This window comes from Nematolebias whitei, chromosome 3, assembly GCF_014905685.2.
Source record: "Nematolebias whitei isolate Nwh7 chromosome 3, NemWhi1, whole genome shotgun sequence".
Lineage (NCBI taxonomy): Eukaryota > Metazoa > Chordata > Actinopteri > Cyprinodontiformes > Rivulidae > Nematolebias > Nematolebias whitei.
Genome location: NC_056500.1, coordinates 49,091,077 through 49,110,397, shown reverse-complemented (window position 1 = coordinate 49,110,397; position 19,321 = coordinate 49,091,077). Strand labels below are relative to the sequence as shown.

The following is a 19,321-nucleotide window of genomic DNA, read 5'->3' as shown; positions in this document are numbered from 1 at the left end:
AGCGAGTCCAGGGCTGGTGCGGAGACCAGCGAGTCCAGGGCTGGTGCTGAGACCAGCGGGTCCTGGGCTGACCTGGAAGACCACACAGGTACAGCGAGAGGTGAGCTGAGAGGAGGACCAGGATGGGCAGGAGCCAGCAGAAGTGAGCGCAGCACGCGCCTCTCCATCCATGCCCGCCGGAACTGCTCCCACCCCTCAGGCGAGCTGTCAGAGTTGTCAGCCCTGGTGTACCTGGAGATGACATCCTCCACAGCGATCATCCTCCCCCAGAGATCGCTGGAACTGCAGGGTTCCTCCCCCCAAGCGACAGGTACGCAGGGGTGTACTGCTTCCTCCCCCCCAGAGACAGGTGCGACGTCCTCCCCCCCACGAAGGGAAACACACGGGCATGGACTGGGTTGCGTCTGAGGAGGGACGTGCTGGAGTTTGGAGGAGCCGGCTCGGTTCCGCCGCCTGTTCCTCCTGCGGTGAGTCCAAGCAGACTGCCCCGCTCCCGTTGAAGACTGCTCCAGGAAAGCAGGAGGTGGTTGGGGAGGAGGTGGGTTGCGAGGAGCTGCCGCTCTGTGAGAAGGTGAAGAAAAAAGGCGAGGTGGTGAGGCAAAAGACCCAGTTTTAATAGCCAGGCGCGTACCTAGGTACAAAGTCTTTTTCCTCTCCTCCTCCTCACGCCGAGCAGTTTTCGCCGCCTCGTGGGCCAGGAACTCAAAAAGAGTCATCTTCCTGCTGGGTTTGGTCTGGTCTCTGGATTCTATCATGATCGGCTCCGTGTTGTGGGACCCAAAGTGCAGGAAGACGAATGAAGCTCCAGTAAATAAGTAAAATAGTTTATTAATTAAATAAACAAAACAAAATGCTGTCGGGGCAGCAAACTTACTTTAGGAGGACACACAGGAGAGACAGGTCATGAAGCCTTAGGACAAGGACAATCCAGAGACACTGACAAGACACCAAGAGGCTGAATATATACAGACACAAACAAGGTGAAATGAGTGACACCTGCGGTGATTAGAATTAGACACAGGTGCAACAGTGCTGGAACACAGGAGGAGAAATGCTGAGGGGTGACAGGCAAACATGAGGGAAAACACAACATGTAAGACAAGACCCCAGAAACCCTACATATACATTTTATTGTTGGATGTAACTGGGACCCCGTGTACATAATTTCGCTCCACCACATGTACCACATGAGGTGCGAATGACAATAAAGAAACTCTGACTCTGACTCTGACTCTGACTCTGAATAAAGCACCAGTGCTGAACAAATGATCGAACCATAGGGGGCCGAGGATGAGGCTGGGGGTGTAGTGGCGTTTTTGCATTGTGAGGCCAGGCATGGCACAGGTTGGCCTGGCTCCGCACAGAATTGCTGATTTTGTAGGTGGGAGGGATTATTTTACCAAGAACACTCGCGGTTCACGTGATGTCATTTTTTGGCGAAGCCCAGCTGTGAAAAAAACATGGAGCTTTTTCCTCTCACTAATCAGAAACAAGTTAAAACAGAGCCAGAGAAAGCTGCATGCTGCTAGAAAACACACAACCGAAACATACGTGAGACTGTCCGAGGACACACAACAGAATCATGCTGAAGGTGCGAGGACAGGACTACATAAGCTAATGCTAGCTAATGCTAGTTAATGCTAGTTAACGTTAGAAGTCCCTCGTACAACCAGGTCTGGTCTGCAGTCTGCTGACATCAGATCTGCAGCACGAGTTGGCCTGCATGGAACTCCAGGTTTTTGGAGTTCAAAAATTTTGCTAGAAATGAGCCGGATCGCCCAAAGCAAAGGCTCAAAACCCAGATCGAAATGGGCTGAACAGTTGAGGGGGGGGGGCTGGGTAGGTAAAGAACAGATGTGACTGATAATCTAAATGTATGGGTGACTGAATGAAACTGTGACAAATGAAGGGAAGAACTGAGGAAGAGAAAACAAGCTGAACACTAATAATCTCAAACCACAAAGCGCTGAAATACAATCACACCAGTGGCCATTTTAGACAGTTTGCACCCCCCCCCCCCCATATTTTAACTCAGCACCCCTTAAAGATAAAGAAACAATTGTTACAATTTTGTAAGGAAACTCTGTTCTCAAACCTTAGAGTCACTGAAATATTGAATGAATTTGGATTAAATCTGGAATAAATGATAACTCTTAAACGGGCCAGGGAAATCTATTATTCCTTTTTTGCACGTTGGATCCTCGAGGCCACCTGTCAACCATTCCAGCAGGCTCGTCAGTAACTGACATATTGGCAATCTCAATTTGTCCTGAAGTGAAATGCCCCGTACCTGAGGAGTGTGTGTGTGTGGGGGGGGGGGGGGGGGGGGGGGGTAATGCGTGTAGGATGCATGAGAAGTGGAACGTGTGTTGGTCAGGTTACTTCTTGTTGCGCTCTAAAGTAGTTATTGAATCAAGTGTTTACTTATGTAGTTAAGATGTTTAACAACCGTTAAAATACACCAGAGTGCAGGAAATGGCATCTACTTTATTCAAATTTTCTGGGGGAGGACCCCCATACCCCACCCCCACCACCAGCAGCATGTCCCCTCCACATTCATTCAACCTTCATTTGGCTAGTCTCATTGAGCCTCGAGGACTCTTTACAAGAGACTGTTTCAACATTTAAAAATGCTTCTGACACCAATGGTCACCATGTTGTTCAAGCCAAGAGCCATTGTCAGCACTGGGGGGCTGACACACCCCTAAAGGGCAGATTCTAGAATCACCCCTGAATTACACCCCACCCTTAAAATACACCAAATCTCCAGGTTCCTGACATTTGCACCCTGAAACAACAGCGTCCACAAGTGTCTCATTTTGGGCAAGTATATTATTAAAAACTGATCGTGTTTTTTATTGAATTCACCTGAAGGAGTTTGCTCTGTGTTGAAATGAAACCACAGCTGTTGTTTTTATAGCATGCATCTTCTGTTAGTGTTTAAATGGCCACAGATGAGTGTCACACGATGAGCTGTTTTTGAAAGAGAGCATAAACAAACAGCTGGCGGTGTCATTCATCAATCTAATCTGAGTAGAGTCCCTGAAGGCCTCAGCCTAAACTAATTAATTTTATTTTTTATTTTTATCAAACTGACTTTTCTTTGACAGCAAGCAGCGAGACACAAGATGCTGGGCTTGTGCAACCAGGCTTTGAAAGATAGTCAGCTTTTAGGCTGATATGATGACCTCATAAAACGAGGCCCATCAGTCCTTCTCAGTGTTGCTCAAGAGACTGTGTGGGAAATGGCTGTGAGAAGAGGAGTCCTGACTCACACAGGGAGCAGTGGAGCAAGACACGGATTTTTACATGCAAACTGCATCTGATTGGTCGAGCTGTAACATGCCCGTTACCTTGTTAACATGTTTCACTCCTGACTCTGAAGGAGTGCAGGACTGCACTTGAAGAATGTCTGTGCTGACGCATGAACACTAACGCATGTCTTTTGTTTCTTCTAATGTTAAAAATAATAACCTCAGCTTGTTGTTGTGTTGTTCTGATAGAAAACAAACATTCCTCTCCACAGGCCTCCGATTCAGTGAGTGTGAGTTCCCAGATGTCGGTGTCCCAATCCCCCAAACAAAGCTTGCCATCAGGACCACAAGCCTTGATCAAGTGGGCGGAGGAACACAGCTACGGTCCTGTTACAACCTACACCAACACTCCTGTGGCCAACCACTTCAATATTCGACTGAGAGAACCAGGTAACGCAGGGAAAAGGTATGTTGTGGTCACACTCAGCCTGTAAGTGAGCCTCATGAGAATGTGTGACTTCCAGATGTGGTGGATCGTCTGGAGAACAGATCGCTTCCTGATCTGTCTATCCTGCACCACTCTAGTCCTCAGCCAGGAGACGGACCTGCATCTCGGCGCTCCAGTCTGCCCTTTCCATTCTCTCCACCATTGCCTGCAGATTTCCATCCCCTGCCCAGTGGCTCTGACCGGCCCTGGGAGGATGACGATCTGGATGATCAGAGGGCCGTTTTGAATGTGGGGCTCAGCGTGCAGTGTTTGGACCAGAAGATGGTGGTCAGCGTAAACAAAAAGAGCCTGCAAGTGAGTGTCCTGCATAATGTAAGCCTTCACTGTCAGGGTCTGCCCTGACATTCCCAGAGCTACAGAACAAACGAGACGAGCTGTAGCTACCATGAAACAAAAAAGGTTGATTTATTATTAGTAGTGGAAATCTTTGATGTCTCGATTCAGTTGTGACTCAGAGGGCCACAGTTCTAAATAAAACAATTATCTATGCATTTTCATCAACTAATCCAACAGTTATTGTCATTAAGTAAGTTTGTTTTATGGTTTAAAATCTAGTTTTATTTAAAAATGAACCCATTGGCAGGCCAAACTGAGCTCACCTGTAGGCCTGATTTGGCCCCTGGGCCACCAGTTGAATATCCCTGACCTAAAAGCTGAAGACTATTTATTATTTTAAACAAATAAACATTGATTTACATATAAAAATATATTGTTATACCTAATAAAAAGTGCACAGTGTTAACATTTAAAAAAAAATCCTACTAATCACAGGCTGTCGACTAAAAATTAGCAAAGATGCTAAAGCTAACTCAATTAGCATTGAGTTAATCACTTCAAATAGACGTATGACATTTAAAATGTGCTTTTAAAATCTTCCTTGTTTACGATGTGATGCATCTCAAACAGATTTGACCTTCTATCTTTTCTGTTAGTGTGCATTATTATCGCATACTGTTAATATATTAACAGTTAAAAATTATCTTCATGTTACATTTATTGCCTTTTTTTCTTTTTCTAATTAGGAGCAGAAAACACAATTATCCCAAAATACAACTTATGTTGCACATTTGAAAACTATGATGTTTGGAAATTTTGTTTTTTTGTTTATAACTCATGTTTAGGTGGAGCTGATGTATAAAACTGTGGGACAAGGACAAAATAAAGACAAAACTGATAAAACCCCAAAATGAAAGGTGTAAGACAAATCAAGACCTTTACTGAGAGTTTGAAAGTGAAGTTAAACGCTCCGACAGAGCTCGCCATTACGTTGCTCATGATGTATCAAAAATGTATGAGAATAGAAAAAAAGGATCATGTGTCAGAATGCACATTTAACGTTCATATTCACAACCAGTCAGTCCTGTCATTGGTTTCCTGTTTGGAGTTACTTCTGTGTAATTTTTTTCAAACCTCTTTCACATAATTGCACTTTTTTTTTTTTTTTTTAAACCAATCAAATATTCAATTTAGCTTTATTAAAAATGTGACTTTTAACTTTTATAGTTTTGCAGTATTTGACATTATTTAAAGTAAAGTTCAACATAAAAATACATTAAGATATTTTCAATTCCTTTAAACTATTCAACATTTTTCAGTCAGGTCATCTGGACAGTTTCTTTTTTTTTTTTGTGCTGAAACATTTTGCCTTCAGCCCGGAAGGCTTCATCAGTCAAGGAAACACACAACACAACTGATTCTTCCCCCAACAGCTTACTCCAAAGTGGAACAAACCAGTTCTGCTTGTGATTAGATGGTCTCTTTGGTACGCCCCCTCCTCCATTGCCGGCCCTCTTCCTTGTTGACAGTCTTGTCAAACTGGTTGAAAACAACAAAGTCCATGCTCAGTAATCCAGGTATACAATCCAACATTGGATTGTATACCTGGATTATTGAGCATGGACATTGGTCCTTTAAACTATTGTTTCTTTTTTAACTCTTCTTCAGCATACTATTAAAGAAATATATATTTTGTAGTTTTTAGCCACTGTTTTGCTACTTTTAGCCACCTTGCTAACATTTTGCTCAGTTCAGCTACTGCTTTGATACATTTAGTTTTCAGAAAGTTTTTCTACTTTTAGCTACAATTTTGCTATGCTTTGCACAATTTATTTATTGTTTTGTCAGTTTTCATTTTAGCATCAGTTTTGCTGATGTTGCCTCTGCTTTGTTAATTTTAACATACGTTTTGCTCATTTTAGTTCCTGTTCAGCTGCTTTTAGCTACAGTGCTACTTTGAGCTTTTGGCTGCAGTTTTGCCGTTTTTCATTTTTAGCTTGTGTTTTGCTTATATCAGCCTATGTTTGCTCATTTTATCCTCTGTTTTGTTTGTTTTATCTTTAATGGTTACGTTTCAGTTTTTACAGCAGATTTCAGCAGTCACTCAGCACGTTAGCATTCATGCTACATTTAGCTAATAATGCACTTCCTCTAGTTATGCTGTTTCTCTACTCCAGTGATCCACACCAATTACACCTATTATTCATAAAGTGTGTGAAAGTGTGAAGTCAGACATGTAAAGAGAAAATGTCCCCACACATGTGGACATTTAGGCAAAGAGCGCTGCTCTGAACGTTTAGCGACTAAACGCGGCATCGGCTCGGTGAGCCCACATCACAGAATGCAAACTGGCAGAGTCTGTAATTAAGATCTGACGCTAGACCACCTTGTGGGATTTGTTTATTCCTGAGAACTGAGTTTCACACGACCGCCTCAACCTTTTTCTTCTCCTGCTTCTTATTTTTACAATTCTTAAAATGAGTTAATAAAGGAAAAGTGCTCTGATTTTATCTGTTTTTGTATTTCCTCAGGAACATGGTTTCACTCATGCCAACCTCACATTGCAAGACCCAGAATGCAAAGCGAGAGTCAATGCCACCCACTACACACTGGAAACTCCTCTCACTGGTTGTCAGACCACCATATTTCCTGTGCCCAATAGTCTCTCGGCTCTCTACATCAACACTGTGAGTATATATGTCGGCCGTTCCAAAATAATAAAGTCATTGCATTTTTTATTTTATTTTACAATTTGCAGCCCACCTCAAGTCTCCAAGCTGTTCTCTCCCACTTTTCTTATTATAAAACAGAGAAGTGGTTCAGTGTGATAACATTTTCAACATGTGGAGATGCTTTGATTGTTTGGCTCTAAACTACAGGTCTGTCATATGAACTTGTGGTTGTCTGTGGTGTTCAGTATTTCTATCAAGGTCATCTTTTGTGTTGGTTCATGAATGCAGGGAACACATCTGACTCCTGTTTAAAAAAATATGATGTTTTAGTGCCTGGGTCCTCTCAAACCAAAGATAACCGAGTTGTTGCTGTTCTGTGCTGATTTATTCCTGCAGTGGCTCCAATGATGGATCAGCTAACATTCTGTGCAAACTTTGAACTTCCCCGTTTGTTCTCTCATCATTAAATCACATTTTCTCAAGGCAGCATGCTTATCTGAGACCTCTGACATGCTTCTTCTCTTATGAGAAATAAAAATGTGTTGTTTTTTTCTCTTCCTGCTGAAGCTACAGGATATTTACACAATTTAAGCTTCTTTCAAATTTTCAAACTTTTGCCAGAATTAGGCAACTTGGGTGTGTTTAAAAAGTCTGTAAATCATTTCTGTGGATGCGAGTCAGTTTTTGTGACTAACATTTATTCTTGTGAACTGCAGGTGATAGTAAGTTCTGCTGAGACGAAAGATTGGAGCAGTGGTCCGGTGAATTTTGAGGGTCTAGACTCTGAAGACGGACCATTCTCTAAAGACCCAGTGGAGCCAGAGGGGATATTAACAGAAGAAAACCAGCAAGTGTCTATAATAGAGGTAAGTTAGTGCACTGACTATGGTTCTTTTTCTGTGAGACCAGCTGAAATCTAACCTGTCAGGTCAAATAACTGATGAATGGAGAGCTGGAAGAAACACTTATTTCCCCTTGGAGTTAATAAATAACTGGCTACAGAGATGCACACCATCTTTCCAAGTTATCCATTGAGTGAACCTGGCCTGACATTTTCCATTGATACAATTTACTATTTATCAAATGACTTATTTTCTTTCATATGTTCATCCATTTTTTAAATCCCCAGCTTGTATTTTATGATACATCTCCTCAGGTTCCTCACTGTGTTGAAATCCACCTTAACACGTTTAAAGGATGTTCCTGGGTGATGCAGGATAAAGTCAGCCAGGTCTTTGCAGATTTTTATTTTCCAAAAGTCAGAAGGCAGATGATAATGTATTTTCTCATGTTTGTACCGAGGTGCTTGAAAGTTTGTGAACTCTTTATAATTTTCTATATTTCTACATAAATATGACCTAAAACTTTTCAAAATTTTCAAACAAGTCCTAAAAGTAGATAAAGAGAACCCAGTTAAACAAATGAGACAAAATATGCTTGGCCATTTATTTATTGAGAAAAATTATCCAATAGTACATATTTGTGATGGTAAAAGTATGTGAACCTTTGCTTTCAGTATCCCCCCCACCACCAGTGTAGCAATATATGCAACTAAACATTTCCAGTATCTGTTGATCAGTCCTGATCACAATGGAAGAACTTAAGTCCATTCCTCTGTATAGAACAGCTTCAACTCTGGATGTTGGTGGTTTCCTCACGTTAACTGCTGCTTCAGGTCCTTCCACAACATCTGGATTGGATTAAGGTCAGGACTTTGACTTGGTCATTCCAAAACATGAACTTTATTCTTCTTGAACATTCTTTGGTAGAACCACTTGTGTGCTGAGGGTCATTGTTGCTGCATGACCCACCTTCTCTTCAGATTCACTTCATGGACAGATGTTCTGACATTTTTCATAAGAATTATCTAATATAATTCAGAATTCATTGTTCCGTCAATGATGGCAAGCCGACCTGGCCCAGATGCAGCAAAACAGGTCCAAACCATGATACCACCACCACCACGTTTCACAGATGGGATCAGGTTCTTCTGCAGGAATGCAGAGTTTTCCTTTCTCCAAACATAACTCTTTTCATTTTTTCATTTATACCAAAAAGTTCTATTTTGGTCTCATCCGTCCACAAATCATTCTTCCAACAGTCTTCTGGTTTGTCCACGTGATCTTTATCAAACTGCAGATGAGCAGCCATGTTCTTTTTGGAGAACAGTGTCTTTCTCCTTCAACCCTGCCATGAACCATTGTTGTTCAGTTCTCCTGATGGTGGACTCATGAACATCAACATCAGCCAATGTGAGAGAGACCTTCAGTTGTTAGGAGTTATCCTGGGCTTCTTTGCGACCACACCTACTATTATACACCTTGTTCTTGGAGTGATCTTTGTTGGTCCACCACTCCTGGGGAGGGGAACAGAACAATGGTCTTGAATTTCCTCCATTTGGTTGTATTTGAAGTTGCAAGAGACAACGGGATTTTTAAGATTTGATCAAACAGCTAAAACTCGGTTATTTGTCAACATAAGATGTTTTCATTTTAAATGTTTGCATTAAGGATGGTAGTTGATGAGCATTCTTTAATGAATGCTTGGCCATCCCTTCTTTTAATGGATTCATTTGTTCTTTCCCTAGTTCAATTGCTCATATAAGATAAACAAGGCAATCTCGAGAACACCCCCCAAGCCTGTTCCAGGACCAGCCAGGCCACCAGAGAGCAACACAACGTTTTATATGGAGTTGTACGACACCCTGCCATACAACAGTCCTTCACGGCAAGCCTTCTTCACAGTTTCCCAAGAGCAGGAAGTGTTTGTGCAGGTACGCTTTTCATTTATTCTACATTAGTCCTCATGTCAGAGTCACAGTGTGTAGTTTTCTTTAAAACAATATTCGGAGAAAACTCAGTATGTGTTTTTTGTTGATGTACGTGCTCTTTTCTCTTTAATCTCTCTGTGGCATTCATAATGTTGTTGTCTGTTTTGTCTAGATTAGGCTAAGATGCAAACACTTTCTTTGACCTTTCATTCATTTACTCTCCTCTGCATGGTGTCATGTCCTTCTGTCTGGTTCCATATATTTGATTAGCAGTAATAATTATGTTGGTTATTGAAGAGATGGCAAAGTCTTGTTTTCTGAGGTCTTTGAAGAGATGGTTTGTGATTATATCAGCAGGAGCACTTTGCAAAACAGACAAAGAGCTGTCTGTGTTAGAGGCCTCACACTGACCCTAGACCTGACCCGAATCCACTTGATAATCAAAGAGGGAACCCCTCTCAACTAATGTGGACATTTAATACTTTTGTGGAAAAAAGTACACCCTACTTCAATTTTAAAGGTTTATATAACAAAACCACATAAACTTTTGCAACGTTCAACTTATGACAGTATCATCAGCATATAACAATATCTTGTATAACAATATATCATATAACAGTATCTCATATAACAATATCTATTCTCAGCAAACAAACATTTGTGTGGTGAAACAGACATTGTTCGGTTGAACAAACAGCAACCAACTAAACAAACGGTATTATTAATATTAGCAAAGTAGTGTTCCTTCACACAGTATGTTGTTTTTGAAGAAGAATTATTTTAAAGGACTAAAAAGTGGACAGCTCTTAGGCTAGCCATTAGCCTAACCTGGCTGAAGTCTGCTACCCATCTCTCCATTCTGTATGACTCATGCTACAGCTGATAAATTACTAACTTTCTGTTAGCTACTTGAGAGAACATCACTTCTGAAATGACCAAATTACTCATTTTGAAGTCATCCTATTTGTAAAAGCACTCCTACTACTGCTTCTGAAAAAATAATAATCAAATACAACAAAGTCCATGCTCAATAATCCAGGTATACAATCCAACATTTTTCAGTCAGGTCATCTGGACAGTTTCTTTTTTTTTTTTGGAAACGTTTCGCCTTCAATCCAGAAGGCTTCATCAGTCAAGGAAACACACAACAAAACTGATTCTTCCTCCAACAGCTTACTCCAAAGTGGGACAAACCAGAAACTGTCCAGATGACCTGACTGAAAAATGTTGGATTGTATACCTGGATTATTGAGCATGGACTTTGTTGTTTTCAACCAGTTTGACAAGACTGTCAACAAGGAAGAGGGCTGGCAATGGAGGAGGGGGCATACCAAAGAGACCATCTTATCACAAGCAGAACTGGTTTGTTCCACTTTGGAGTAAGCTGTTGGGGGAAGAATCAGTTTTGTTGTGTGTTTCCTTGACTGATGAAGCCTTCTGGATCGAAGGCGAAACGTTTCAGCACAAAAAAAAGAAACTGTTCAAATGACCTGACTGAAAAATATTGAATAATCAAATACGTTGATAGTTTCTTTCTCTGGAAACGGCTTTAGGCATAATTTAACTAAACAATAAAAAAAAGACTGATGAGCCAGAACAATCAAAAACCTGCTCTTTTTGAAGTTTACTTTACAATATATAAGATGGGAAGTGATTTAGGTAAAATCTTTACAGTTTTGCAAAAATAAAACTGCATATTGTGCAAGACAAAGGAAGGTGCTGTTGTATAAACATTTTATAATACACCCTCTGAGTACTAATTTATTGTGTAACTTAATCTTAGTAAAAAAGATACAAAATGAAATACGCAAAGTTTAAGAATGAATCATTTTTTCACAAATTAAAAGGAGAAGGGAAGCAGAATTGTATCCTTGTTCAGTTTTCAAAGAGGTTTGTCATGACAAGAAGAAGTGTATTTACTTGAAATGTTAAAATGTTCTGTTTGTTTTCTCTTATGCACAACAGATCACATCAGCCATTTCAGAGCCTGGTGTTGGGTTCACCATCACATCATGCTTCATTTCTCCCAGCTCGGACCCCAGTGTGCCCTCTGACTACTTCGTCATAGAGACACTTTGCCCCACAGATGACTCTGTCTACTACATTCAGAAGGATTTACCTGTTCATGCTGAAAAGATGGAGAAGAAAATTTTCAGCTTCACTTTTAACTCAAAGTTCAACTTGAAGCTTCTTTATCTGCACTGTGAGATGTCTCTGTGCTCCAAGAATTCTCAGAGGAACCGAGAGTTACCAGAGGTATGCAACAGAATCTTCTCAAAGTATTTTTACTCTCTTGAATCCTTCAGTATCAGGTCAGCGAGGCTGGAATCAGAAACAGAGGTGAACTTCTCAGATGTCAAAGTAAAGAATGGGGTGAAAGTCCACGTTAGGGTCATATCTCACCAGGCTGCGATGAGGTGGAGACGGAAAATTTAGAGAGAAGCTGCAAAGTTTTGGTTGCAGTCTCACTAAATTCTGAGAGGTGGATGGCAAACTGTGAAATTTAAGCAACTTTAAAAATCACAACCTGGTTCTGTGTGCATGGCTTGCAAAATTGTATTTTATTTATTGTCAGGAAAAAAAAAAAAAAAATATATATATATATATATATATATATAAACTATATATAGCCATATATAGCTATATAGATATAAAAATTGTATTGTAAGCGACAAAAGAACTGAGTTTTAATTAATGTTTTTGTTGTGAATTGTAATTTTTAAGTTTTTTTTCTTTTTTTTTGGCAGTGTTTGGCCTGTGATTCATTTTCTGTGGACAAAATTGTGCCACTGATGATGAAGACCAAGGTGTTGACGAAGTCACTGGTTGTGGTTGATCATCCAGACCTTACAGGTTTGTGGAAAAAACAACAAAACACACACAAAAAACACCTTTTTAATTATTATATAATCACTACAATTGCTTTTATGTTCTTAGCCTCTGATTCAGGGCGCTTTAATGAGATGCTGTCACATTAGCTTTAGTTAGTATGTGCAGTTCGCACAGTTGTCCCAACAACACAATAAACATACATTTAACTCACAACCACAGCAAATACTAACGCAACAAACAGAAAAATGTTTTCTTACAGCAAGCTTCAGGTTGTCACAGATGGTCATTAAATCAGGAAGTACAGCATCTGTCAGAGCAGACTCACTTCAGCGTGGTGTTTCTAAAATAACGAGAAGTACACCAATGTTCCCCATCGCTGAGGGAATGTGAATGTTTGTTAGCTTTAGAGATGATTGTTTTTCTGGACTGGAACTGAACAGGGCATGCAAGTAAAGCTTGATATTCTTGGTGCAAGCTATTCATGTGGATGAATAACACTGTGGAGAACTGGTAGGTTTTAATTTTATTTATTTTTTTGCCTGAGGCATCACAGAGTGACTGGTCTTGACACGTGCAGTGAGATCTTTTCTCCACCACCAGGCATGATGGGTCAGCCTCCTTATAGTAATCTTTGGCCACCTCTATCATTTGAGAAAACTATACAGTAGTCCCTCGTTTATCGCAGGGGAAACGTACCTAGAAGCCCTGCAATAAGTGAAAAACTGTGAAGTAGGAATAGCAGTACAAGTATTAAGTAGTAGTTCATTTTATATATATATATATATACACATACACATACATATACATATACAGCATGTCGTGAACTCAGTTCTCTGCTTCTGGCTGCACTCTCGGCCACGCCCACTTCTCTGTTCTGTCGAGCTCCACTGCACAGCGGACATCAGTGATCAGCTGCAGGAGGAAGCTTCTCCCATAGTTGTGGACTGCACACAGGTGCTACATAATTTTAAATAATTTATTTTAAATGAACAATCCATGGTTCATCCATAAGTCAGCCAATTGTGTGTCATGTCCAATCTTATTTTGAAAAACCAAGAGAGAGCGAGTCCATGAAAAATGAGCTGCGAAGTAGCGAGGGACTACTGTACTTTTAAACAATATGAAAACTAAAAACCAGTTTCCTCAAACGATAGTGGTGGTCGGTTTACATATATACTGTATATGTGATATTGGCCATCTTGGATTTTGATTTGGCAACACAATTTTTGATAGTGACCAGTTTTACACCTAGATATAGCCATGAAAGTCAGTACTTCATCTTTTTTAATAGTTGTCATGCTCAGAACATGCACACACAGACCCACAGACAGATGGAGGGAGGCTATTTCCAGTTCCTCTCTTGGCTCCACGGTGAGGACAATAAGTGCCGTTAGTGTTTTTAATGTACAGGAACTCACTGAAGGAAACTGGGATGAGTCACTGTTTAGTAGGGCTACAACAAACTATTATTTCAATAATCGATTCACCGGCCAATTATTTTGCAATTAATCGATTAATCGGCAAACCGAACAAAAAACAAGTTTTAATTTCTACCCCTTTATTCCAAAATTGAACATTTGACTGACAGCAATTCGCACAGGTTGCTATTTGACTATTTTGTTAGTAAAATATTGAATAATAAAAAATAAAAGTTAGTCAAATAGCTTAAAAAAATAAATGTACACAAAAATATATACAAATGTATCTTTATACCTGCACAATATGTAGCTACTTTGTAAAATGTGTCCTTGAGGGAAGAGTGTAACCTGGATTAAAAGTGTGGATCATTGTAGTGAAGCCTTCGTCTTCAACCATCGACAGAGGCCTCATGTCAGTGACGATCATGTTAAGGATGTTATCAGTGAAGACAGCTGCTGCTGTGGTGTCCATGATGTCTGTCCATCATGAAGGCTGTCATTGTTTGTTGTTGTTGTTATCTGGAATGAGAGAGTAAATATGTATTATAGCATAATTTACAGCAACTCAAGACATGCCTTGTTTCATTTACAGTGCTAGGTTCAGGCAAAAGTGGCTAAAAGAGCAATTAAACACACACACACACACACACACACACACAAGGACACGCACACACACACACACATAAAATACTTAATTCCACACATTTGAGTAGATGTAATAAATTACTTTAATTCCTGTTTAAATGCAATTCATCCTGCCATACCTGCAGTGTCTTCAGACTTTGCCAGCAAATTAAAAGTTGAAGCTTACTCATTAAATTATTATCGTAGTGTTAGATTTATTTATAAATCACATTTAAACACTGCTTGTACCAATTAAATAAAATAAAAAGGAACACACACGTTCTCTATCACCGTCATTAATCAGCAAACAAGCAGCAGCTTCAGCTACAGAGAGACTGATGTTACGTATTCTCACTTGGAAACAGAACAATGTGAATATTGTAGAGACTCACCTGCAACAAGAGTTGGGAGTGAGACATGTTGCATCAGCTGCAGCTCCTTCCTCGTCCTCGTGACTCCGACATGTTTACGTTTCATCTCCGTGGTTCTCCCGTGTCGTGTCGTCACTTTTCAAAGTGGCATGTTTCTCAGTTTTTATCTTTGTGAAGTTCTCCCACACTTTGGAGGACTTGGGTCAAACAGTTTTCTCTGCGTCGGTCATTTGTAAAATTTATTAAATTTCCTTTGAAAACAGCCTCTGCTCTGCTTCCGCCTCCCCCCTCGCTCTGTTCATCTCGCGCTGCAGAGTTTTTATTTTTTTTTACTTTATTCAGTCAATCAGCATTGACAATGAACTGCCCGTGAACAAAACAGCTCAGCAGCCCTGTGAAATACGCATAATCGCGCAACACAACAAATCAATAATGAAATTCGTTGCCAACACTTTTAATCATCGATTTTTATCGATTCGTTGCTGCAGCCCTACTGTTTAGTTTTAAACAAATTTATTCAGACATAAAGGACACCTACTGAGGGTGATATTGTGTCAGCTCTGTTTAGATTTATATACAGTTTATAATAATGTGTGTATATGTATATATATACCTGTATATATGTGTGTGTGTTACTAATTTATCTCCTGAACCATTGCACGGATTTTAATGAAACTTGCAGAAAGTAACTCAGTGATCAGATGTACTGTACATCCAGTTGTTATGTTCTGTGATTTTAATTTAAATTTGTTCACTGATTCCCGAAACATTTTACTGACACCACAAACGAATACTGTCAGGATCTGAGTTTTGTTGAGCTTTGTCTCTCTCATCCCTATTTTTTTCAGTCTCCTGTTTATTTAATTCTCCCGGGTGTTTTTCACGCACTTGCTTTCTGCTCTGCCCCTCCCACTCTCACCTGTTCCTCTTTGGCCTCCCCAGGTGTTGTCACCCCCACCCCCCCATTAGTGTCCCTTTAAGTATATGTTTCATTTGGTTTGTCCCTTGTCCGTGGATTGTGCTTCCCAATGCTGTCATGCTCTGTTTCCTCTTTCTTTCCTTTTTGCTGCCACGTCAGTCAGCAGTTCGATTTTGAGTTTTAATAAGGAAATAAATATTCTTTATTTTACCTTTAAGTGGCAGATAATCTGGCCCAGAGTGTGAACAAAACGAAAAGATGCCATATATCTCACATCTGCTCATTACCTCAGGTGTGTGTGTTTCATGTGTTGTTTATGCTGATGTGTGTGTGTGTGTGTGTTTTTTTGAGTGCGTATATTGTAGCATATTGTTGACTACAGTAAAGGGGAGTGTGCTAATGCTCCGTTTCAGCTCTGCTGTTCTGGAATAGGCCACGCTGAGGGAGATGTGGAAAAAGTCATGCAGCACTGTGCACCAGTTGTTTTCACTTTATAGGCCTCTTGCTGAGACGAGCCAGACCCCAGAGGCCCCTCAGTCAGCGCTGGTGTAGCTGATCATTCATTCACTCAGTGTGTCTCAGCGATTGGAGGATTGGAGGTGGGGTCATGAGTTAACCACTCTCACACTGATCTAATTATGACCTAAACATAGATGGGTTGATATCATCACTACGTGCTCTGTAGAGCACTGCAAAGTTTTTGAAGTCAGCATCTCTCTTGAGAAATGATTTCATAAAAAGAATTGTGGCCAGCATGACTCATCTTGCTCCTTAGTTGTTTTCTATAGCTTCATTTGTATCAGCAACTTTATTAAATTAGATTTATTATTGTATTTAAAGTCTGTTTTGTATGGCCATAACTCGGTTATTACAAATATTGACCTAAGACTCCATGTATTAGTAGCTCAGGTTCATTCCCAACACATATTTTGCTTATTGCATGAGCTTGTATGAGATGCAATCTCACACGAACATTAACAGATGAGGTCAGGCAGGAATCCCCATGGACTATGATGTTTGCAGATGGCATTGTGATCTGTGGGGAGAACAGGGAACAGGTGGAAGAGAATTTAGAGAGATAGAGGTGTGCACTTCAATTCAGTTCAATGTATTTACAGATATACTGTAGCACCAAGTCACAGCAGAAGTCATCTCAGGACACTGAACAGAAACATCCATATATATATAAAAGCCAATTAGTAAAAGTTTTCTAGTAAGCCAGCAGATTGTGTCGAGTCTTCACTTCATCATGGTCTCCCATCCTGAGCAAGCACAAAGGAGACAGTGGGAAGGAAAAACTCCTTTTTAACAGGAAGAAACCTCAAGCAGAACCAGGCTCAGGACAAAAGAAGAGGAATGAAAGTCAGCCATAGTAAGACAGAGTACATGTGTGTGAATGAGAGGGAGGCTGCTGGAACAGTGAGGCTACAAGGAGCAAAGGTCACAAAGGGGCAGGACTTCAAGTATTTGGGGTCCACTGTCCAGGAAAATGGGGAGTGTGGTAAAAAGGTGAAGAAGAGAGTCCAGGCAGGATGGAGTGGATGGAGAAAAGTTTAAGGAGTGATTTGTAACAAAAGAATGTCAGCAAAGGTCAAAGGAAACGTTTACAAGACAGTGGTGAGACCAGCTATGTTGTATGGTCTTGAGACAGAGACATGGACAAAAAGACAGGAGACAACTGGAAGTGTCAGAAATGAAGATGTTGAGGTGAGGTTGAGGTAGAAGTGACAAGGATGGATAAAATTAGGGATGAGATCATCAGAGGTTGAACAACATGGAGATAAAGTTAGAGAGGCCAGACTGAGTTGGTTTGGACATGTCCAGAGGAGGGACAGTGGGTATACTGGTATACTGGTAGAAGGATGTTAGAAATGCAGCTGCCAGGAAAAAGACAAAGAAAAGACATATGGATGCATTTAGAGAGGACATGGAGGTAGTTGGAGTGAGGACAGTTCGCTGGAGGAGGATGACTCACTGTGGTGACCCCTGAAGACGGAAAAGCCGAAAGAAGAAGAAGAAGAAGCTTGAGCTTGCACATGTCATTTACTGGGTTTGGCCAAAAGGATTCAAACTTTTTATCTTCTAATCATTAAATAATCATGGTTTAAAACTCTGGCATGAATGGTAGTGGACAATATGCATTCCTTCCTTTGCATTATCTCATTTTTATCGTCCAGATGATTAAATTAGATGTATTTGATTTTGTTCCATCCCTGCTGATGTTTGCTCATTCAGGATTCATGTCAGGACATTTACATTTCTAGCACACCTACCTAGGTTTATGCTGAAAATGCACTGCCTAGCCAAAAAAAAGTCACCACCAAAAAAAAGGTCACACACTAATATTTCGTTGGACCGCCTTTAGCTTTGATAACGGCATGCATTCATTGTAGCATTGTTTCATTAAGCTTCTGTAATGTCACAAGATCTATTTCCATCCAGTGTTGCATTAACTTTTCACCAAGATCTTACATTGATGACTAGGCACTAGGCATGATGGGTGCATCACTTCACCTGCCTCTCTTCTTATCCTGATGTGCCCATCACTCTGGAACAGGGTAAATCTGGACTCATCAGATCACATGACCTTCTTCCATTGCTCCAGAGTCCAATTTTTATGCTCCCTAGCAAACTGAAGCCTTTTTTTTTGCCAGTAAGCCTCAATGATTAGTGAGTTTCTTAAGGCTACACAGCTATTCAGTCCCCATCCCTTGAGTTCCCTTCACATTGTACGTGTGGAAATGTTGTTACTTTCACTATTAAACACAGCCCTGAGTGCTACTGTTGAACTGAAGCTGAGCACATTCATTTTGCACAATTGCAGTAAGGCAAAATAATACAAATTTAATACAATAAAAAAGCTGAGATGTGCTAAAATAATAAACCTAACAAGACTTTACAGAGGCCTAGAATTAAAAAGGAGCACTTTTGTCCAACTTAGTAAGTGGAAAAACATCCATATCTTCAAAGCTCAGACATCAGGATTACTGTGCATCTGCTGCAACATGAATAAATTATTTCCTTTTTGATGGCTCTGATAACATTTAGAGGACATATGTTTTATCTGAGAGGTTGGCAAAAACAACGTACAATTTAACAGTTCTGGAGTATGTTTTATGTACCAGAACAACAACAAAAAATATTCTAAAAGCTTTTATAACGAGGTAAATGTAACATCTGCTGAACAACACGTCACGTTAAACCTTTTCGTTAGTTCTTAATTATAATTATAATAAACTGCAGAAACTGCAAGTCCTCAAGATGAATCATTGTGTTTATATAGCAGCACCTGGTTGCTAATTTTTTTTCTAATTTCTGAAATAGGAATAATATTAAAATTAATTATTTACACACATCTTTAACATTATTTTGCTGTTTATTCAAGGCCCTAGAATTTTTATTTTTTTATTTTTTTACCTGAAGGCAATTCAGTTTATAACTAATACATGCTACTATCAGAGGTTTAATAATCTCAGTATTTTATTTGTTTTAGTGTAATGTTTGCTACATCTGCTTTAGGTATAGATCACAATAAATGGCATCCAGTCTAGTAGTTCACATAAAACCCAGTAATACCTAATCAAAAATCAATTATTCAGTCAATAAAGGCAAAAACACAGAATCATTTGATAACATATACACAGATTTTGGCAGTAATAGTGAAAAATTAACAGATT

The 19,321-nt window shown here is 40.0% G+C and overlaps 1 protein-coding gene across 1 annotated transcript in view; it reads left to right on the top strand.

The window, feature by feature from the left end:
• The window catches only part of tgfbr3 (transforming growth factor, beta receptor III), a 103,612-nt gene that overhangs the window by 21,033 nt on the left and 63,258 nt on the right, over positions 1–19,321 (top strand). Inside the window, exons 3-9 of the mRNA XM_037674359.1 lie at positions 3,527–3,704; positions 3,779–4,056; positions 6,570–6,725; positions 7,427–7,576; positions 9,298–9,483; positions 11,446–11,736; positions 12,228–12,333. Coding sequence (XP_037530287.1) covers positions 3,527–3,704; positions 3,779–4,056; positions 6,570–6,725; positions 7,427–7,576; positions 9,298–9,483; positions 11,446–11,736; positions 12,228–12,333 — 1,345 coding nt within the window. The remainder of the gene's footprint in view (positions 1–3,526; positions 3,705–3,778; positions 4,057–6,569; positions 6,726–7,426; positions 7,577–9,297; positions 9,484–11,445; positions 11,737–12,227; positions 12,334–19,321) is intronic.